This window comes from Sipha flava, unplaced genomic scaffold, assembly GCF_003268045.1.
Source record: "Sipha flava isolate LNK unplaced genomic scaffold, YSA_version1 265_pilon_pilon, whole genome shotgun sequence".
NCBI classification, from domain to species: Eukaryota; Metazoa; Arthropoda; class Insecta; order Hemiptera; family Aphididae; genus Sipha; species Sipha flava.
The window spans coordinates 309305-329430 of NW_020272927.1; the positions used below are offsets into that span (position 1 = coordinate 309305).

The window sequence follows — 20126 nt, forward strand, 5'->3', positions numbered from 1 at the left end:
ATAGTATATAATATCATGTATATACCTAACCTATAAAGTACTTAAGATTTATCAAAAACCTTTAAGTACCATTGCATTAAACGACAAAAACATTATGAAAACTATATGCCGTTTTTATAAAGTTATAAGAATTAATTTTCTTAAGTTTTATAAGATAACATTTATTTCACTTCCAGATATGTGTACATTAGGGACGTATTAAAGGTCAATATAAAGGGAGTAAAATAATTTTGCATCCCTATGCATAATAATAAATTGATAAATAAATATGTTTGTAAACAACAAGAAAAAAAATATTTCCTTGCTTTGCTCGAACAATTATTTCTTTAACTTCACATTTTTATTGAGTTTCAAAATGTATTGATGTAAGCTTGATGTACAGTTGCAATTATATATTTTTGATTTACAATTAAATTACATTATGTTGCAATAAAATCGATGTTAATATAATCTAAATTAATGTAATAAAATTTAGGTACCTACATTCATAATCTTAATTCATATTTTTGTATCTGTTTATATGCAAATATATGTCAATTAATATATTATCAATAATTATCTGAAGGGAATTTTAGTATAAGCCTAAACTAATTTTTGTACAAACCTTGATACTATTGCGGATGAGATAATGCTTTGTATGTAAACGCAAAACATCGCTGCGAGAGTAAATCAATATTTCGACTATTGATAAATATTAATGTAGGATTAGATATAAACAAAAATATAATTATATAATGAAAATAAAATAGACAGGTATAAATATGTTATTATATTAACTATAATTATATGACTTGCAATTTTTTCTTGCTAATTATTACGATTTTAAAAATATATTTTGCGGAGTTACGGTATCGAAGAAAAATTGTGTTGCGGAGGTATGGTGCTATTTTATAAAATGGCGCATATTCGTGAGCAACTATGGTTCTCCTGAATGTCAAAGTGTATTTGATACTAAGTCAGTGTTTTATTATCCTCTTTCTTCTCGCTTTCTTCCTCTATAGTTCATACATTAGCACAAAATATTTTATCGGTAACCATCTGATCAATAATTCTAGTGCTACTCGTAGTCATCTCATCGTCAATTCTTCCATATCTAAGAAATTCATAAGAAACTTGCATCAACAAATGTTGCTTTCCAAAAACAATATTTAATGGTGTTAGTTGTAATTTCATTCCGTGCTTTTTACTCAAAAATTGTCTTATTCGAAAATTCAAAGCATATTTATTCGGAGTCAAATAAATGTTAAATGTTGTCAAAATCAAGAGACTCGTTAAAATTAGCAAATTAGTCAGGAAAATCGCTTAAGCGATAGTGCCTTATACGGGTAGCCTACCCATTTTGACCTAGAACTTTTAAATAAGTACCAAGTGAAAGCTATTGATTTTATAACTTTTAATGAATTTAATTTACGATTTTTGATCATTTCATTGGATGTTCAAAATAAAATAAATCATTGTAACTATATAATTTAAACGAATACAAAATAATTAATTCAATATCAATACGATAAAGGATTGTTTTTTTTTTTTTTGCTTGATGTTTAAGTAATTTATGAATTTAATTATTCAAAGCGGCAATCGCCAACTAAACACATGTTGCACACACAAGGTAAATTCTACTGAAAATGATATTATCATTATATTATTTAATTTTTCATATGCGAGCCAAACTTGTAAAGACTTTTTGAATTCTTTATTTTCTCATTACAACTTAGCCGTTAATTTAAAATTTTATTTTAATTCAAGTTTTCATTCAGATTATTCCGTCTTTTAATTTTTAAGTTTATATTTTTTATAGTGTATGTTTATAAAACGTACAAATGCTACAATTTTGAAGCGGTGAATATCTACATAGAAAAGATATCAAAAGAATAGTTAAATACAATTTAATTAGTTATATCTTTTAACAATACACATTGGACTAAACTTAACTAAATGTGTCAATATTATTTTGATTAAATAAAATAAATACTAGACATCAAGGAGATGGATTTTAAAACAAAATTTCTATTGACTGTATTCCATAATATGTTTGAATAATTTACCAATTATTTTTCTATGTATTTTTTTTTTGACGATTATAAATTAATATGATTCTTAAATTAGAATATAATGTTAAAACTTTTTGGTCAATTTGTAATATATCAGTTTAATCTGTTAAGATAATTTCTCTTAAAGCGTTTTACTCAGTATATCTTTTTTTATCATATCAAACATTAAATGTAAGAGCGTATCAGTTGGTAAAATAACAAACTGTTCGATTCATTGAGTACAAAAAATATTTATTTTTTTCTATAGGTACCTACATAAATAATTTTTAAAGTATTTATTAGAACATTCTTGTTCAACATCTATGAATTTATACTTTTTTTATGTTTTTTTTTTTATTGTGCAATATCGTTTTCTTGCTATGAAGTTATAAATAAGCTGTTATTTAATTTATAGTTTCACCTACACGATCACAATCATGCGTCACACTTTTATATGTGCCCATATTGATACCTGATCATCATAGATCTGTGGAGCTTTTAATTCACAGTTCTATTAAAGTATCATACCCTCTTAAATAGGTACTATGATTAATTTTTTTAAAAATCTTGTATACAATTTTCAAGCTTTAAATATTAAAATTGAAAGTTTTAACAGTTAGTTAACCTAACCTTTAACAGTAAAAATAAAGCTCATGCAAAGTTTAAATTCACATTTGACCCTGCCGATTATACAGCTTTTTCCCTGCTTCTCGCAAAATGTAAATATATATCCAAAAAATGTCATACAACCTTTTCTGAGCAGTCTGAAAAGTCTTTATCATTAAATCCCAAAAAGTTTTGTAAATTTGTACGCAGGAATCGTGTTCATAACGCTGTTCCAAACATAGTTTCCTTAAATAGTGTCGACAGTTCTTGTAAGGAGTAAAGTGCAAATTTGTTTGCTAAACATTTTCGTTCGGTTTACTCTACTAAAACAACTACTTCTGACCTCCAGCTATTAAAGATACCATTTTTCGACTTACCTAACAACTGTTACTTCACCTTTAATGATGTCCTCCTCAAGCTTAACAGTCTAAAATAGGTTTTATCCAAGGGACCCGATGGAATACCAGGTGATTTTCTTTACAAAACAAGGTATATTATTTTCTTTCCTCTTTGGTCGTTATTTCGGAGATCCCTTGATGAAAGTACTTTTCCGGATATGTGGAAAATCGGATCTATTATACCCATTTTAAAATCAGGTAGCCCCTCGTTAGTCCTTTAGGATATATTTCTAAAATTTTTGAGTCCTTAGTTTTAGACTTAATTCAGTCTTCGGTAAACTCAATTTTAGCCAATGAACAACATGGTTTTCGCTTAGGCAGATTTACAGTTACTTCTAACCTCTACTTCTCCAATTACATACACGGTTCTTTTAAGAAGGATCACAAGTTGATATCATTTATACCGAATTTGCTAAGGCGTTTGATTCAATAAATCATGAGATTCTTATGTCTATACTGCGTGCTACAGGATATGGTGATTCTATTCTAACTTGGTTCAGTTCATTTTTATTTAATAGATCGCAATGGATCATTATGTTCAACATCTACCTCTGATGTATCCCTATTTTTTTTCTCTCTGTTAATAGTGCTCACTCTTCCCTCAAGTATAGTCAACTTCTGAGTTTTACAGATGACATGAAGATTTTCCTAAAAATCTGCTCTGTCGATGATTGTTATAAGCTCCAGGACGATCCTAATAGCTTCTCTGCCTGGGCTGATACTCTCGGTCTTACATTAAATATTAATAAATGCCGGTCAATGATATTCACGAGAAGTTGCTCTCCTATTACTTTTCATTACACTTTTAATGGTTCCATCTTAATTTCTATTGATTCTAGCATTTGTGATCTTAGCTTTACTTTTACTTCCTCCCTTTGTCCTCATGCTCACATTGATAACATTATTTGAAAAGTAAATTATAAATAAATAAATAAACAATTATTGAGTTTTGTTAAAAGAATATCTAGTGATTTAAAACTCACCAGCTCTCTTAAATCCATCTACTGTGAACTTGTACGACTAATCTTAGAATATGAATCGGTTGTTTGGGATCCTTAAACAGTGAATGCCTGTTTACAACTCGAACGGGTTGAATGTAAATTCCTTTGTTTTATGAAACATACCTTAAATGTAGACTGTGCTCCTCATGATTGTTCTTCCCTTCTTCGTCTTCTTAACTTATCCTCCTTAGCAGACCGTCACCGTTCTTATAATCTTATTTTCTTAATAAGCTCTTATCAGGATCTGTCGACTCCCCTTCCCTTCTTGCTAAAATTAACTTTAAAGTTCCTGTTAGGTACACCCGCAACTTACACACTTTTTATATTCCATATTGCTCTATTAATTATTTAAAAAACAAGCCAATTAATCGTATGATGAAGTTGGGCAATGAGGATCCGTCATTTCTTCAATAGAATTATGTTACTATATTAACTGTTTCTGTCTTTTGTTTGTTTTTGTTATCTATTAACTTATTTCTATTTTCTATACTTAAAATAGGTATATATCTTGTACTATTTTTTCAATACACCATAATTGTAACCTGAGCTCATGCCCGTTTATCTTTAATATATAAATAATGTATTTTTTAATATATTTACATAGTTTTTAATATAATTACCATTAAATTTTAAAACTAATAGGGACTTATTTGTAACAGAATTATTCATTTTTTTCTAGCCAATAAACTTAAAATTACTTAAGTAAGTATTAATTTTAATTGATTGATAAGAGTCTTAAACTCGGTTACAAAGCTTGACATTAGCGAATTAATATTCAGAGTTGGTGTAGGGATATCACATTGTATATGTTGACCTTGAGTTGCCTGAGCATACGTTTGGGATTGGCCAGGAGGATTGTAGGGAGTACTATTACGTGAGTGGCTATCTTGTACATTGTTAGACTTATATCCAGAGTTAACATGTAATTTTTGATTATTTAAATTGGTTTTCTTACGTTGCTGGAGGTTTTTATAAACTGTGCATCCCCTGTAGTTTGTTAGATGGTTTCCTGTACAGAGGGCACATCGCATTGAGCCTTGACGTGAGTTTGGACTGATTGATGAGGAGAGGTCATCACCGTATCAGACATAGCGAGGACTATATCCACAGTAGGCTTTAGTATGACCATAAGCTTGACAGTTCTGACCTTGACATTGGCTAATAATTTTAGGTTTATGAGGTTCTTTTATTTTAATTTTAGTATGCACTAAGGCTTCAAGTTTAAAAATTTAATTTGAATGAACTGTCGGCTCGAGGTCGACCAAAAATAATGGCAGGGGTATTCTACTAATTCTGTGGATAACCTGCGTAACTTGTCTAATTTCATATAGGCGAAGTTCAAGTTCACTTTTGATCATTTCCGTTGAAGTAGATGGGTGCATTTAGCTTGTTCATTTCTTAAGTAGTGAACTAGTGTTCTATTCGCTCCGGGATTGGAGGATCGGATTTTTAAAAGATCAACTGTTGATTTGCAAATAAAGTTATTGACACCAATTAATTCGATTAGTTCTGTACAAACACCAGGGAAGTCTTCTACGCCTCGTATGAAAATTGAAGGAGGTAGTTTAGAGTAAGTGGGAACTGGATCAGCAACGTCGTCATGTCTTATCCCATTATGCCATAAAATGTTTAAAGATTTGTCAAAAAGTTTATTAACCGTAGAGTGATTGATTTTTTTTAGTGATTTAGTATTCAATAAAAAAATTGGACCAGCAGTATCCTCTTCCAAAGTCCCTATTATTACATTTGCTATATACTGACCTTCTACGTCTGTTATTTCATCAAGTGACATCCAAATGTATCGTTCGAAAACACGTTGTCTAATGTTTCCATCATTTCATTGTAACAGTCGTCTAAATAGAGAATTTTCGAAGTACTGATTCTGTGGGGACATCTTTTCCAGAATAATCTTCTAAAAATTTCCGAAACTCTACATTTGATAATTTATTAAGTGGTATATTAGCAGAGATCATAGCTTTGTACAAATCCAGGTTGAACTTCGATTTTTAGACGATAAATCATTGGTTAATAGTGGTTGGCACTTGGTCTCTTTTTAATCTTCTTTACGTTTAACAGAACGCAAATGTTTTTCTGTTTTCAAGTGTTATATTACATTAGATCTTCTTTCAGAATCGACTTTCGTTTCGCAATACTTGCAAAATAATATTCTAGTGTCAATACTAAAAACATTTTTACCGAACTCAGACACAAAAGTATTTAAACGACTACTTGAATTTTTTTTTTCTTTAGACATTTTAACTTTGGTCTGACAAATATTAAAATCATTATTTTACGTGGCACGTGAGCACGGTAAACGAACAATACGAACACACAAAATTTTACAGTAACAGACCACTGTTATCGAATATATTTTCGACACACGAACGCACATATACTAATACACCTCAATTTAATACAACACAATATCATTAGTGTGTGGGTATTTTGTTTAATTTTATCAAACGAGCGACTTAAATATAAATATAAAAATTACGAATTAGAAGTACGAGTTACGGCCATTTGTATTTCTAAGTATAAAAATTAAGGTGAACCGGAGCGTGTATCCGAGCTTATTTTTGTGTAACTGTATATGTTTTGAAAACTGTTCAGTTTTCCAGAATGAATTGGAAATTTATATATTCTACCTGTACAGTTTTACATACCGGAACGTGTACATTTATTTTCAACTATTTTTAATTTTGTCAGCGTTGCTTTTTAATCTTTTTTTACGCCAACGTTGTACAGTACATGTTACTGTATAAGTGTGTGCAATCCGTCTCTCAAATTTTCTATTTTTAGGTCTACGATAAGTCTTGAACGGGGAATACTTTTATATTATTATTTCATGTAATTTTTTTTAGCATTACTTTATCAGTTGTTCGAGTGTTGTCGACTGTGTAATACGTATATATAGGCTACTAATATGTAAATCATTAAATTTACAATATTAAATTATTTAAAACGTGTTTATTGTTGATTGCTAATATGTTTTTAATATAAAATGTATTTATGTACTCAAAATCTTTAAATATGCAAAATTATATAAATTTAGTAAAATATGCAAAAATATGCAACTTAAATTTTTACATTTAAATTGTATAGTTCATGAAACAAATTTTTATCGAATCAGATTTTAAATATGTAGTTTCCAGAGAAAGATGCAAATACATAAAGTTCCGAGCTCTGATTATTATGATTTGATGAAATAAATATCTTTAATTTAAAATTTAATTTTAATTAGGAATCAAAGTTAACACTGGCTACTGTTGTAGCTACAAATTTGTATAAACATTAATTATATTTAACACTTAATAGACAAGATAGATGATATACTCATTCTCAATTTTATTATAATAATAAACATACAAAAACAATAATAATAGGTAATATTACATATTTACTTATTATATGCATTACACTATTACAATTTGCAACTCAAAATAATAAAAATTTAAAAAAAATTTGACTTTATTTTTCTGAACCGACAAATGAACAAACAAAATAGTCATTACCATAGTTTTACCAATCTAAATAATTGACCTAAATTAAGCCTTTTATAATTAAGGTGTTACGGTTACGGTTTTTCATTTTTGGAAATAAAGGTTCCGGCTTTAGTTATGGTTCTTAAATTTTAAAGGTTAATCGGTTTCAGTACCGGTTCTTTTCGGTTACGATTCTGGTTCCTGTTTAGTATTAAATATTTTAAGCATATGTATGTACTTATAATTTATTATCAAAATACGAGTAGTTACCTACAAGTAACAGCTTTTAAAGATTCTAGTTCGTTATGTTTAGTTCATAAAAACCTAAATTTAATTCTTGAAGTTGACAGTGATTTATAGTGCGAAATCAGATCTACATAGGCATATCATAGCGTGTAGAATATTTATAGATAAAATTACATAAACAAATTCCAATTCAATTAAAAAATATTTCGACGTTTTTACCATACCAATTTTTAAGTATACAAATGTGTCCATCAATACTAACTGATACCTGTAAAATACGCTATATTTTCAAATTGAATCTTGTTTGTTTAATAGATAGGACTGATAAAGCCCAATTCTAGAACATCTATATCATGATTTTCTTTTTCTTAATTATTTATACAAATTTAATATATTTAATTTTAAACTATTAAAGCGTTTATAAATATGAACATATTATCATAAAAAGAAAAATATTTATTAATCGTAAGTCAGTCATGTCAGAAATTAATGTGATAAAAGCCTGAAATACTTCGCATTAGTTACTAACATATGTATTCAATACCGTTTTCAAAAAAAATTGGTTCATATTATTAGTTAAAAATCTAGAAAATCGATTTAAAGACGTTTTAATTATTTATTTGTTATCGATTGAATAATTTTTAATATTTTCGTCATATACTATAATGGGTGACAGTCAATATAGATAGCAATTCTTAATTGTCTGAGAAAGCATAGCAAAATATAAGTCTTGTTTGTTATTATTTTTGTCAGTTTTGTCGTGTTATCTTCTCATGTTTTTACGTGAATTTTAATTGAAAATCATGCGAGTTATATTTATTTAAAAAAAAAAAAAAAAAAACAAATGCAATATCTGCTTACGTAAACATATGCTAGGGTTACTGATATTTTGATTTTACGTGCTCATGCTTCTTTTATCTTCAAAATTGTGTTGAAAAATTATTGTTTACTCCGAATTTGGAGTTGCTTATTGGTTCCCGAATTTAATTAATAAAATAATTAGAATGACATTGTTAAATCATTCTAATTTATCACAAGAATATGGATTTAATACACTGTTCACTCATATAATAAACCAAATACAACATTGCTCTTTGCTTTTATTCTTAGCTGATTGATTCTATTAGAATTCCTATAGTGTTTTATTAAAATATATATATAGTATATAGGAGTTTTATGCTAACATTTTATTAGTGCCGTATTTAGGAAATTTCGGAACTATAAATTTAAAATTTTTTTTAAATTTTCCATTCTATTATTTGAATTTTGGAAGAAATAAAATTATTTCAGATAAATACATTAAATATAATATTAAAACACTTTAATTTTATTGATCCATAGTGACTAGTGAATTTATAATAAGTATGATGACTTCAAAATTTCTTTCATTACTTTTAATAAGATTTTTTAAGTTCAAATTAATTGTTTTAAATGATTATTTCCATAAAGTAAAATCTGTTAGTTGTGACTTAGTTGAAGTTGTACAACAGATTGAAAATATACTTAATGAGTTTATTTATTTACAAGAAAATATTTATTAAACATTTAATGAAATAGATCTATTGATGAGCAAGGAAATTATGTGTCAACAAAGTCATTTGAATATTGCTTTTAATTGTTCTAAAATATATTTTTGTACTATTATTACTATATCATTTTTTTTTTTTGTTTTCATAAGAAAATAATGAAAATTTAACCAATAATAAAAAAAAAACATCATCACTATACATTTTATTTCACAAAAAAAATCATTTATTCAGAGTTATATCAAGATTTGTTGATACTTTTTCAACTGATTTAAGGCTTTGAAAAAGAAAATGGTGTGATAAATCAATATTAAAAATATCCACTCAAATTACATTCTAATAACAATCAACATTTTTTTTCGGTTATTTTTATTAAAAGTTGTAGCAACTTTCCCAGTAACAATGGCAAAACCTGATCTACATTTTTTGACGCTAAAAATAATTAAAAACATTTCTTACGGAATACAAATGGATAATTAACTGGAGGGTTTAACTAGCCTAGTATTACTCAGTATATATAAAAGTATTTATAGAGATTCAAAAAAGTTATTGATCATTTTTTGAATGGAAAACAAAGAGTATAGAATTGATTATTTAAAATATATTATAAATTATTAATGAATATTTAATGAACAATTATTCCAGTGGAGTATTTTCTTTTTCATTTTTATAAATTCGTATAGTATAATTTTTAACTATATTAACTGTTATTTATTATCTTTAAATTATAACATTTTATAATTCAATTATAATTTGAATTATAATTCATTTATTATAATACAATTTTATTATAAGTTTGTGGTTGTTACTTTTACTATTACGTTATAGTGTATAATTGAATAAAATATATAAATACCTAACAATTTATCTATACGTAACATAAATAATTCGTATGACATAATTTCTGTTATTTGAGTGTGTATATGAAATAATGATCCCTAGACTACATACAACTACGATGAGGCATTTATAAATTTTAGTTTAATTGAACATTGAGAGGTATAAGTGACTTTAGTTTTGAATATTTATCATTTAAATATCCATTTGAATTAAATGAATCATGTTGTAATATTGATGGTTTGGTTGTTTTAGTTTTAATTAGCCCCCAGCGGACATATCTGTAAAAAAGGTTACCTATTGAAGTAATATTAAGTTATGTAGATGGTACATTTTAAAACACTGTTTAATTTCTATATAATTTATGAGCCAACATTAATTGAAAAATAACATAATTTATTTAGAAGACTATAAATAATAATCAAAATGACCAACTGTGGGTGTTTTATATAATTGCACATACAATATGCATGTTATCTAAATCTATTGTTTGATTGTGAAATATTCATATAGACTGTGAGTATAATATTGTATTATGTATTACCTATATATAATAATAATAATAATTTACTATGTAATATACTGTATCGTGTAAGTTAATATTTTAATAAATATTTTCTAGTAGATTTTATAAGTTATAATTATTCATACGAACAACCTTCAATTATAATATGTATGGATATATAAAAATATATGTACCCAAAAATGAAGTGTTTGAAATAAAAATGTAATGATTAGTCAGTATGTATAGCTTTAATAAATTAAAATATGTGCAGAATAATATGTAGAGTATTCTAAACTGAAACAAATATTACGACTTATATTTTATGATATTTTACCACCCTAATATAATTTACAATTTTTTCAGAATGACGATTTTATATTGTTTTTAATTATTTTTTCTTTCTTTTGTAAAGTAAATAAGATGGATGTTTACCAATTGAGTTTTTCATCTAATTTTTGAATAATTGTTTTTGAAATTTCTAAGAAATTATAATAGAAAGTACCGAAATAATGTATGCATAACAATAGAGTTAATATGTTAAAATAATATTACATTAATAATATTATTTTATTCCTTTAATACTTAATCATGGTAGTAACTTTGATTAGGATTTTGATTAAATATTAATTTAATCATTTTATAAACGAAATTAAAATATTCTAATAAATATTAAGTGTCATTAACATTCAAATATTTATGTGATTGAATGTGAACACATAATAAATATTATATTATTTTATAATACTAGCCAATCTAGTAGCAAACAAGTAAATATAAATTAACTTATAAAAATTTAAAAAAATTTAATCTTTATGTACTAAATCTTAGTAAACATAAAAAAAAATTTGGTGTAATATTACTCACAATTATAGATAAGTTCATCGGTCAACTTTTACATATCTTTTAAATGTATGACTATTTACGTTCAGATTTATCGCATAGGTTCTTATTTTTTTTTTCTAATTTCCTATCGATTTTTTTTTAACTATAGAACTGAAAAAGATAGTTATTAACATATACTTGTATAACATACGAGTATAATATGCGATTCATGTAAATATAGCATCATGCATTATTTTTACTTTATTTTCATATGTTTTGAAATTAATGAAAAATCAATTAGATTTAGGTTTTGGGTTAAAATACAGAAAATCGGTAGGTAGATGATTAAATTTTATAAAAGATCGAAACTTATAGGTTAGTTCGACGGGTGAATGGTAATGCTGTATTGGTATTCTAAACTTGAAGACAATGAACAATTGCTCTCAAAAGACCATTTTGAGAAAAACAGAATAGATGGATTAGTTTATACTTCTAAAATATAGTTCATATGATAGAAAAATAAAATTTATTATTAAGGGAAGTTAAATTTCTAGTGTTCTAATTTTTACATAAAAAAAAAAAAAAATTCCTCTTAAATTCGAGGAAATCGAAAACTGTATGTGTTATAAACAGTATAAATTTGTTTGAAATACTCCGAAACAATGAAATGTCTTTAAAATTCTAATATAAGTACTCATTACATGCTTTGAATAGTTAAAATTAATACTTATTTGTATAGGCATTATAAGTAATTAGTATGTATCTAATATCGTTTAATGAAAATTTCTTGAAATACCTGATTTCGTCAACATTTAATTTTGTAACGCATTTAAAACATTTTTGCGACTTTCCAATGAAATTTTTATGACAAATATTGTATACAATTTTTAAATTTTAAGTATGAAAAGTTAAGATTTATTTAATTTTTAACTGAAAAAAAATGTAGCAGATTTTTATAATTTAGTCAAAATTTGATATTCAATTGTCCATTTTGTTTTTTTTTTTTAAATTAAACTGAATTTGGTTTCATCCATCAATTATAGATGTGCATGAAAAATTTCGTATTGAATTTTCAATTATTTTTGTGAAATAAAAATGTTACTATCCTCGAAAAAAAAAAGCTATGGAAGTATAAAATTGTATATTTTCTATAGTTAACAAATCTTTTGAAAATCACACCATAAAGAGAATATTGTGATATTTAAATTTAGTCAAAATGTAATCCTCTACGAATAATATTTTTTGAATGACAATGAAACATAAATATGATTTTGTGAAAACCGGTATGTCGCTTGTTTAAAAATTGTTATTAATTTTTCACGATTATTAAAAAATATATTTGGAAATTTGTAAAATGTCTTTTAGTGTACTAACAAGACTATATTTCCTAGTAGAAGTCTTTTATGGTTATGATAATCAGTGAGATTCTTCTAGTCCAATTCATGTACACTTATACAAAAAAAAAAAAAATAAACACATCCATTGTAAAACCATTTATTAACTTTTAAATTCAAAAACTGGCTCTTTTTTTCATCAATATTTTGTATTGTCATAAATTTATTTGCATAAATGTGGTAATGGAATCTTTATAACACAAGTTATCTGATACTACTCATCTGATTATTTCGATTTATTTATTTTTTAATTAAATAGTACATCAGGTAACAGGTTTTAGACTTAATATCAATTTTATAATTGAGTAATTATTTATTTATAATTGTTTATTTTTCAATACCTTACGGCGCATCGCGGCAAAAAGAACACATCCACCGGGGTTTTATGTTGAAACTGCCTATTAGACCATAGTTGAGCAGCTAAATATAAAGCTAAATAGTTATTAGCTATTCTAGTAATAGAAACTTGCTGTCAGTTCTATAATTGGGTGAAAATGACAAAGAAAACGATGGTTATATTTTTTTTTTTTAATCAAACCAAACATAAAGAGAAACATCTATTTTTCGGTCGAAGTATGATAATTCAGGTAGTATTATGTTAATATGATATATTATATTTGTAAAAATTCTATAAAAAATGATCAATTGTTAACCAGTCTTCAATATTAAAACGATCGTTAAAATATGTAATCATCTTGTTCAAATCAAATTGTCTTTGTATCGAACAAAATTAAAAATGAGAAAATCGAAGAACTAACAGGACAAGAGTTATAATTAATTCTGACTAATGGTTATAATCCACCTAAAAGTTAAAATTAATTTAAAATGTAAAACCGATGTATTATAAATTAATTACAATTTAATTGTATATTTATTTTATAAAATATATGAATTAATTATAATGTAGGTAAAACTATGAGTATAATATAATAATAATAATAATAGGTATAGGTACTCTATGAAGGTTACAAGTTAATTTTAAGAAAAATATTTTAAGTGATTTAACCGTATATTGAATTATTTAATTAAAATAAGTCTATAAACTATGAAATTGATTGTAAACTACATTTTACGATATCTAATACTTAGATATTCCCAATTTTAGGATTAACATTGCTTATAGAATATAATAGTAAATATAATAGTAAATTCAATGGTTATAGGTAGAAATAAGTTATAATGGTATGAATGACAATGTATTGATAACTAAAGTGTTGTGACAAGTAACGTTCAAATGCCAACAGTTCCGTTGATGAATTATTATCATGTCAAATTGAAATATACCCTTATCAAAGCTGTCTTAGATAGATATACTCGTTAAATATTTCTATTCATAGATTATACTGACTATATAGTCTCGATTTTGCTATCGTGTTTTATTTTTTTTAGGTTCTCTCATTTTTTATTAGTTTATCCTCTATTCAATTTGTATGAAATATTGATAATTTCTTTATACTGATAATAATTTCAAACTATATAATCAATACAGCTATGCATTAGTTTTGTTAATATTGAATTTAATATTTACATTATTCTAACAGAAGTGAAAAAATCATATACAATGTTTTAATATTTTTTATAGCTCTATTATAAAAGAATTTTTTCATTTTTTTTTTTTTTTTTATGAAACTTAAGGGCAATAAATGCACACCCAATAATTTATACGAAAAATTTTCAAATGATAAATTAGATCCAGAAAGATATAATTTTTCTATTATTTTTATAGTTCTTTTTACTGTAAAAGAAAACTAAATAAAAAAAATTTAAAAATATTATATTACTTTTTAAAATTCTACAGTCTATATGTTTTATTAAAATATGTTATTTTTTGTTTTATAAGATGTATTATACAATTCTTAATAAGCCCATCATTTGTTTGTAATTAATAATTTGTTCAACATTTAAATAATTTAACTTAGTAAATTACGTTTTATAATATATTTTTTAAATACTACACACAATTCATTATTTTCATGAATGACTGCGATATATATATATATATATATATATATATATATATATATAAAAACTTCATATTTTTTTAATTTTTTTTATTTAATTTTAGCTTCGACAACAACGGCCATTAACTTTTTCTGACGAATATTTATATTTTTGAAAAATGTTTGGTATTTAGAGTAAGGAAACTTATTACTAACTATATTTTTAAGTTATGTGTATTTAAGTATTTCTGTGCTTTTGAGATATTCGATGATACTTTTAGTTTGGCATTCGAAACAAATCGTTTCGAATATATTTACTTGTTTTTGCTATTTTTATTATGATTTAGAAAATATAATTTTACTATAAATTATTGTCAATAGTATAGTAATACATATTATATAGATAATAGACCGTGACAAAAGTAATAATAAATTACTATTATTACGATGCGTTAATTCATATCAATACTTAATTTAGATATCACAATATATCATCGTTATCTTCAATTATGTTTTTTTTTACCATACTCAAACAATCTTTTACAACGATTTTTGGTTATTTTTTTTATTTATTTTTTTGGATATTATACACTATTTGTACGTTTTTATAAATTAACAAAATTGAATTTAAAATATAAATATATGTATGCATGTATCAATTTACTGTACAATACACGTAAAATTGGTGATGTGAATACGTTGCGTTCACTATTCGCAGGGCCATCACCTGCAGTAGACATATTCGTGCGCGGCCTCATTATCTGGACCATAATTAAAAACCTTACATTTTTTATTATACACATTTGGCCGGATCACGTGTATTGTGTACCTGTGACGGGCAAACAGCGAATAACATAATATTTTATTATTATGCACTACACGTATAGAAAAAAATATATATATATATTATATATGTATGTATAATTCAGTTCGTATTAAATATTAAATGTATTGTTGGTAAACAAAATTCGTTTGACAGAGCACATAATACACCTAGGTACCTATGTTTTATTTATTTATTTTTAGTGCGGAAGCATGTTACGTCTGTAAATCCGAAACAACCGGTAAGAGCTAGATGATCGGAGTCAGAGGCCAGGTAGAAACTAACATAAATCACTACAGTATTATAATAATATAATGGTAACGGCAAGAATAATAAGAACAATAGCAAAAAAAAAAATTCGTGGTTAGTCATGTTGTGGTCATCGAAACAGTAGGAATTTCTTGTTGCCCCTATGACATTTTCGCAACGATTCGTACATAGCCGGTTCTTTAACTCCGTTATGGTTAGTCAGCTTCACGCGCACGCCGGCAAACGACGTCCGGTCGAAAGGATCGGGCGACCGACCTGGTTCATCACTGTCTACATGTATTGCATACCGCGATACCAGCATGGCTATAATGAGCTTGACTTCTACTGCCACGAAATGTTTTCCTGCAACAAAGGTGTTACGTTGAGGACCAAAAATGTCAATGGCACAATAAAAATAAACAATAGTAACAATGACGATCGCATGATAATAAGTGATAATAATAATAATTATTATTATTATAATGATCATTATAATCAGAATTATGCTAATACATTTTAAGTTGTTCTCTAGATTCTGAGCGCACTATTCGAAACGTTATATTATACATTTCTTAACGATTCGAAATCAAACGAACTCTCAGAGAGATTTTTGTAGGATTAAATGCAATAAAAACCGTAAGAATTCTAAGTTTATTACTAAATATCCAGATTTTTAAAATGTCTGTGTTTCATTCGTCATTTACAAACCAACAGTTATAAACTTGAAAAACCATAAATCGTGGCGTTAAAATCTCAAAGTTTTTAAAAGGTACTTATGTTTACAGCGAATGGGAAATATGCGTGTATACTACGTAATGTTCAATTTTAAAAATTAATTAATTACATTAGTCGTTACCTAACTTAAATTATAATTTAAAAAATATAACACGTGAAATCGAGTTTCTAAACTTTGAAAAAGTAGAAAATATACTTTATAAACTTAATGTGCATTTTTTTAATAAAACATTACTCTCGTGCAGATCATCCTGACAAAACAGCGCACGTGGGTGCAGCTATCTTAATCAAATCTTCAATCCTTTACACCGAACTCCAAATCATAAATAAACCATATCTACAAGCTGCAAATATATCAATAAATTTCAACAACTGTATTTCTATAACTATATCATCCCTCTATTTCCCTCCCCCCAAACGTAACAATTTTGTAAGCTACCAAAGCCAGCAAATGTCAGAACCTAAACTACAATCGTTTTTTCAAAAGCTAGGTAGCTCTTTTATCATTGGCGGCGATTTTAACTCGAAACATATCAATTGGGGTAGTCGATACACGAACACGCGTGGACGAATACTACACAATTCTATTTTTAAAAACAATATCACTTTTATTTCTCCTGATACGCCCACCTATTGGCCACCCCAAGCGAATAGACTACCTGATGTATTAGATTTTTTCTTAACAAAAATTCCGAGACATCTCAATACACACATTAAAAACTTAAATGAGCTATCTAGTGATCATACTCCAGTACTTCTAACCTGTGAGGCAGTACCAGAACTCAACACCAGACAGACTCTCAGCTCTGGTCCCACTAATTGGGATCAGTTTCAACATAATTTAGATAAACAAATATCACTAAACATCCCATTAAAAATACACGCTCAAATAAATAACGCAGTAAACCAATTAACTACTGTTATTCAAAACTCAATCTCTTCGTCCTCATCTTCAGTTACTCCAAATCCTTCAAATCAAAAGAAAAAATTGAACACACTTCCAATCTACATTATAGAACTAATAAAAGCCAAGCGTAGAGCTAGAGCTACCTGGCAAAACTCAAGATACCCAATTGACAAAATCGTATTTAACCAGCTAACAAATACTCTAAAAACTGAACTATCCAAACATAGATCCACTAAATTTGAATCGCATCTACAATCTCTAACTCCATCTGATGGCTCGATCTGGCGTACCACCAAAGCATTAATAATCCAACGTGACGCTATACCTCCACTTGTATGCCCAAACAACGAATTAGCAACATCCGACATTGAAAAAGCAAATATCTTTGGAAACCAGCTATCTGAAACTTTCACTCCACATCCTCCCACTCTAATAAACAGTAACCATGAAAACACAGTTCATTATTTTTTGTATGCACCACTACCAACATCGCTACTAGCCAAACCAATCACTCCATCTGAAATACTCTCAACAATTAACAAATTACACTCAAAAAAATCCCCAGGTCACGATTTAATCACAAATAAAATATCTAAATATCTTACAAAAAAATCAATACTTCTGTTAACTCATATTTTCAATGCCATGCTGAGACTATCACATTTCCCTTCAACATGGAAACACTCAATTATCGTCATGATTTCCAAATCAAACAAACCCAAGCAATTAGTTACATCCTATCAACCAATTAGCCTGTTACCTACATTTGGTAAATTATTCGAGAAACTACTATTAAAACGTATTACAACCATTATCCACGAAAATAAAATACTGCCAGCAACTTAATTCGGTTTCCATACTAAACATAACACTATCCACCAAATACACAGAATAACTGATCACATATCTACCTCTTTTGAGAAAAAACAATTCTGTCCAAGAGTCTTCCTCGATATCTCCCAAGCATTCGACCGAGTGTGACATGATGGCCTACTCTTTAAGCTCAAACATTTTCTACCTGCACCTTATTATCTTATCTTAAAATCCTACTTAGAAAATAGATCATCTCCGTACGTATTAATAACAACATCTCCATTTCACGCTCAATTGAAGCTGGTGTCCCTCAAGGAAGTGATTTATCGTCCCTACTTTACAACGTATACACTTCGGACATTCCATCAACCAACAATACTATTCTTGCAACTTACGCCAACGATACGGCAATCCTAGCTTCGAGCTCTGATGCAAATGTAGCTTCTGAATATATACAATCACACTTAAATCTCATAACTACCTGGGCCAACAATTGGAGGATAAAAATCAATGAGACTAAATCGGTACAAATTAATTTCACATTAAGACGTAACGAAATTCCTCCTCTTATTCTAAATGGCACATGTATCCCAATCCAGTCTTCGACAAAGTACCTGGGCATAACATTAGACAAAATATTGACATGGTCACACCACACAAAATCTAAACGTAAACAAGCAAATATCCGGCTACATTTACTTCGTCCCATCCTTAAATCTAAAATCAGCCTAGCAAATAAAATGCTCATATACAAAAGTTTAATCAGACCAGTTTGGTCGTACGGGATACAAATATGGGGACCTGCCAAACCATCTAATATTAGACCATTACAATCTTTCCAATCAATAGCTCTAAGAATCATCACAAATGCACCCTGGTACTTTACAAATCAAAATCTTCATAAAGACATTCAACTACCAACTGTCAAAAAACTAGCAACTAACCATTACAAAAAATTCCACAACAAACTAAAAGATCATCCTAATCCACTAATTCATCAAATGTCCACCACAACAATTCCAAATAATATCACTCGCTGCCTTAACAGGGACTGGCCTCGTGACCTACTAGATCCTGTGTTATTGTAATACGGGTGTTAATAAAAAAAAAAAAAAATTGTAAATAACAAATAGTAAGTAATATTGTAGGTGTGGCCAGTGGGCCACTTCCTATTCAAGTTTTCATGTCACTGTTGTACTTTTATTATCATAATTGCTTATTGTGTAACACTTCACAGATTGTAATTTTCTATACCAAAAAAAAAAAAAAAAAAAAACATTACTCTAGCTATACACTTGCATTATGTTCATACTACGTTTTTTTTTTTTTATATTTTGTTTTTACATATCTATACAAAAGTTTTAATTCTGCGTATGTGAATTTGATGTTCATCGTTAATATTATTAAATCTAATCGAAATATCTTCACTTTGATGATGACTTTTATCACTTTTTAGAGGTTTCTATTATATAGTTTATTCAAACGAAACATAATGTGTATGTATTTAAATCAAAGCGTAACTATAAGAATTTTGAATTTTAATATTTAGTAAATACATTAATATAAAATAAAAAAAATTTAAATGGGTTTTTTCAATATGGTTGCAACATTAACAATTTTTTTCTGTATTATGAATATTATCAAAGTCTCGGCAGATTAAATTGTATTATGGTTTTCTACAAATTCAAACAATCAGAAATTCATATTGTATTGCTTAGATATACGAGAAAGTATTTATTTATGCTTAATAGTATGTATGCACTTGGTATCTATTACACAATATAAAAGGGTTTTCATATTAAATATCGATGT

General features: G+C 27.1%; 2 protein-coding genes across 3 annotated transcripts in view; one reads left to right on the forward strand and one right to left on the reverse strand.

Moving 5' to 3' along the window:
* LOC112685088 (protein amalgam-like) overlaps positions 1–20126 on the forward strand; it is a 306794-nt gene that overhangs the window by 50703 nt on the left and 235965 nt on the right. The window lies entirely within an intron of this gene.
* Positions 15897–20126, reverse strand: part of LOC112685087 (cytochrome P450 6a8-like) — a 49179-nt gene continuing 44949 nt past the window's right edge. For both annotated transcript variants that reach the window (XM_025556859.1, XM_025556860.1), the window contains exon 5: positions 15897–16222. In XM_025556859.1, coding sequence (XP_025412644.1) covers positions 15990–16222 — 233 coding nt within the window. In that variant the 3' untranslated portion in view covers positions 15897–15989. The remainder of the gene's footprint in view (positions 16223–20126) is intronic.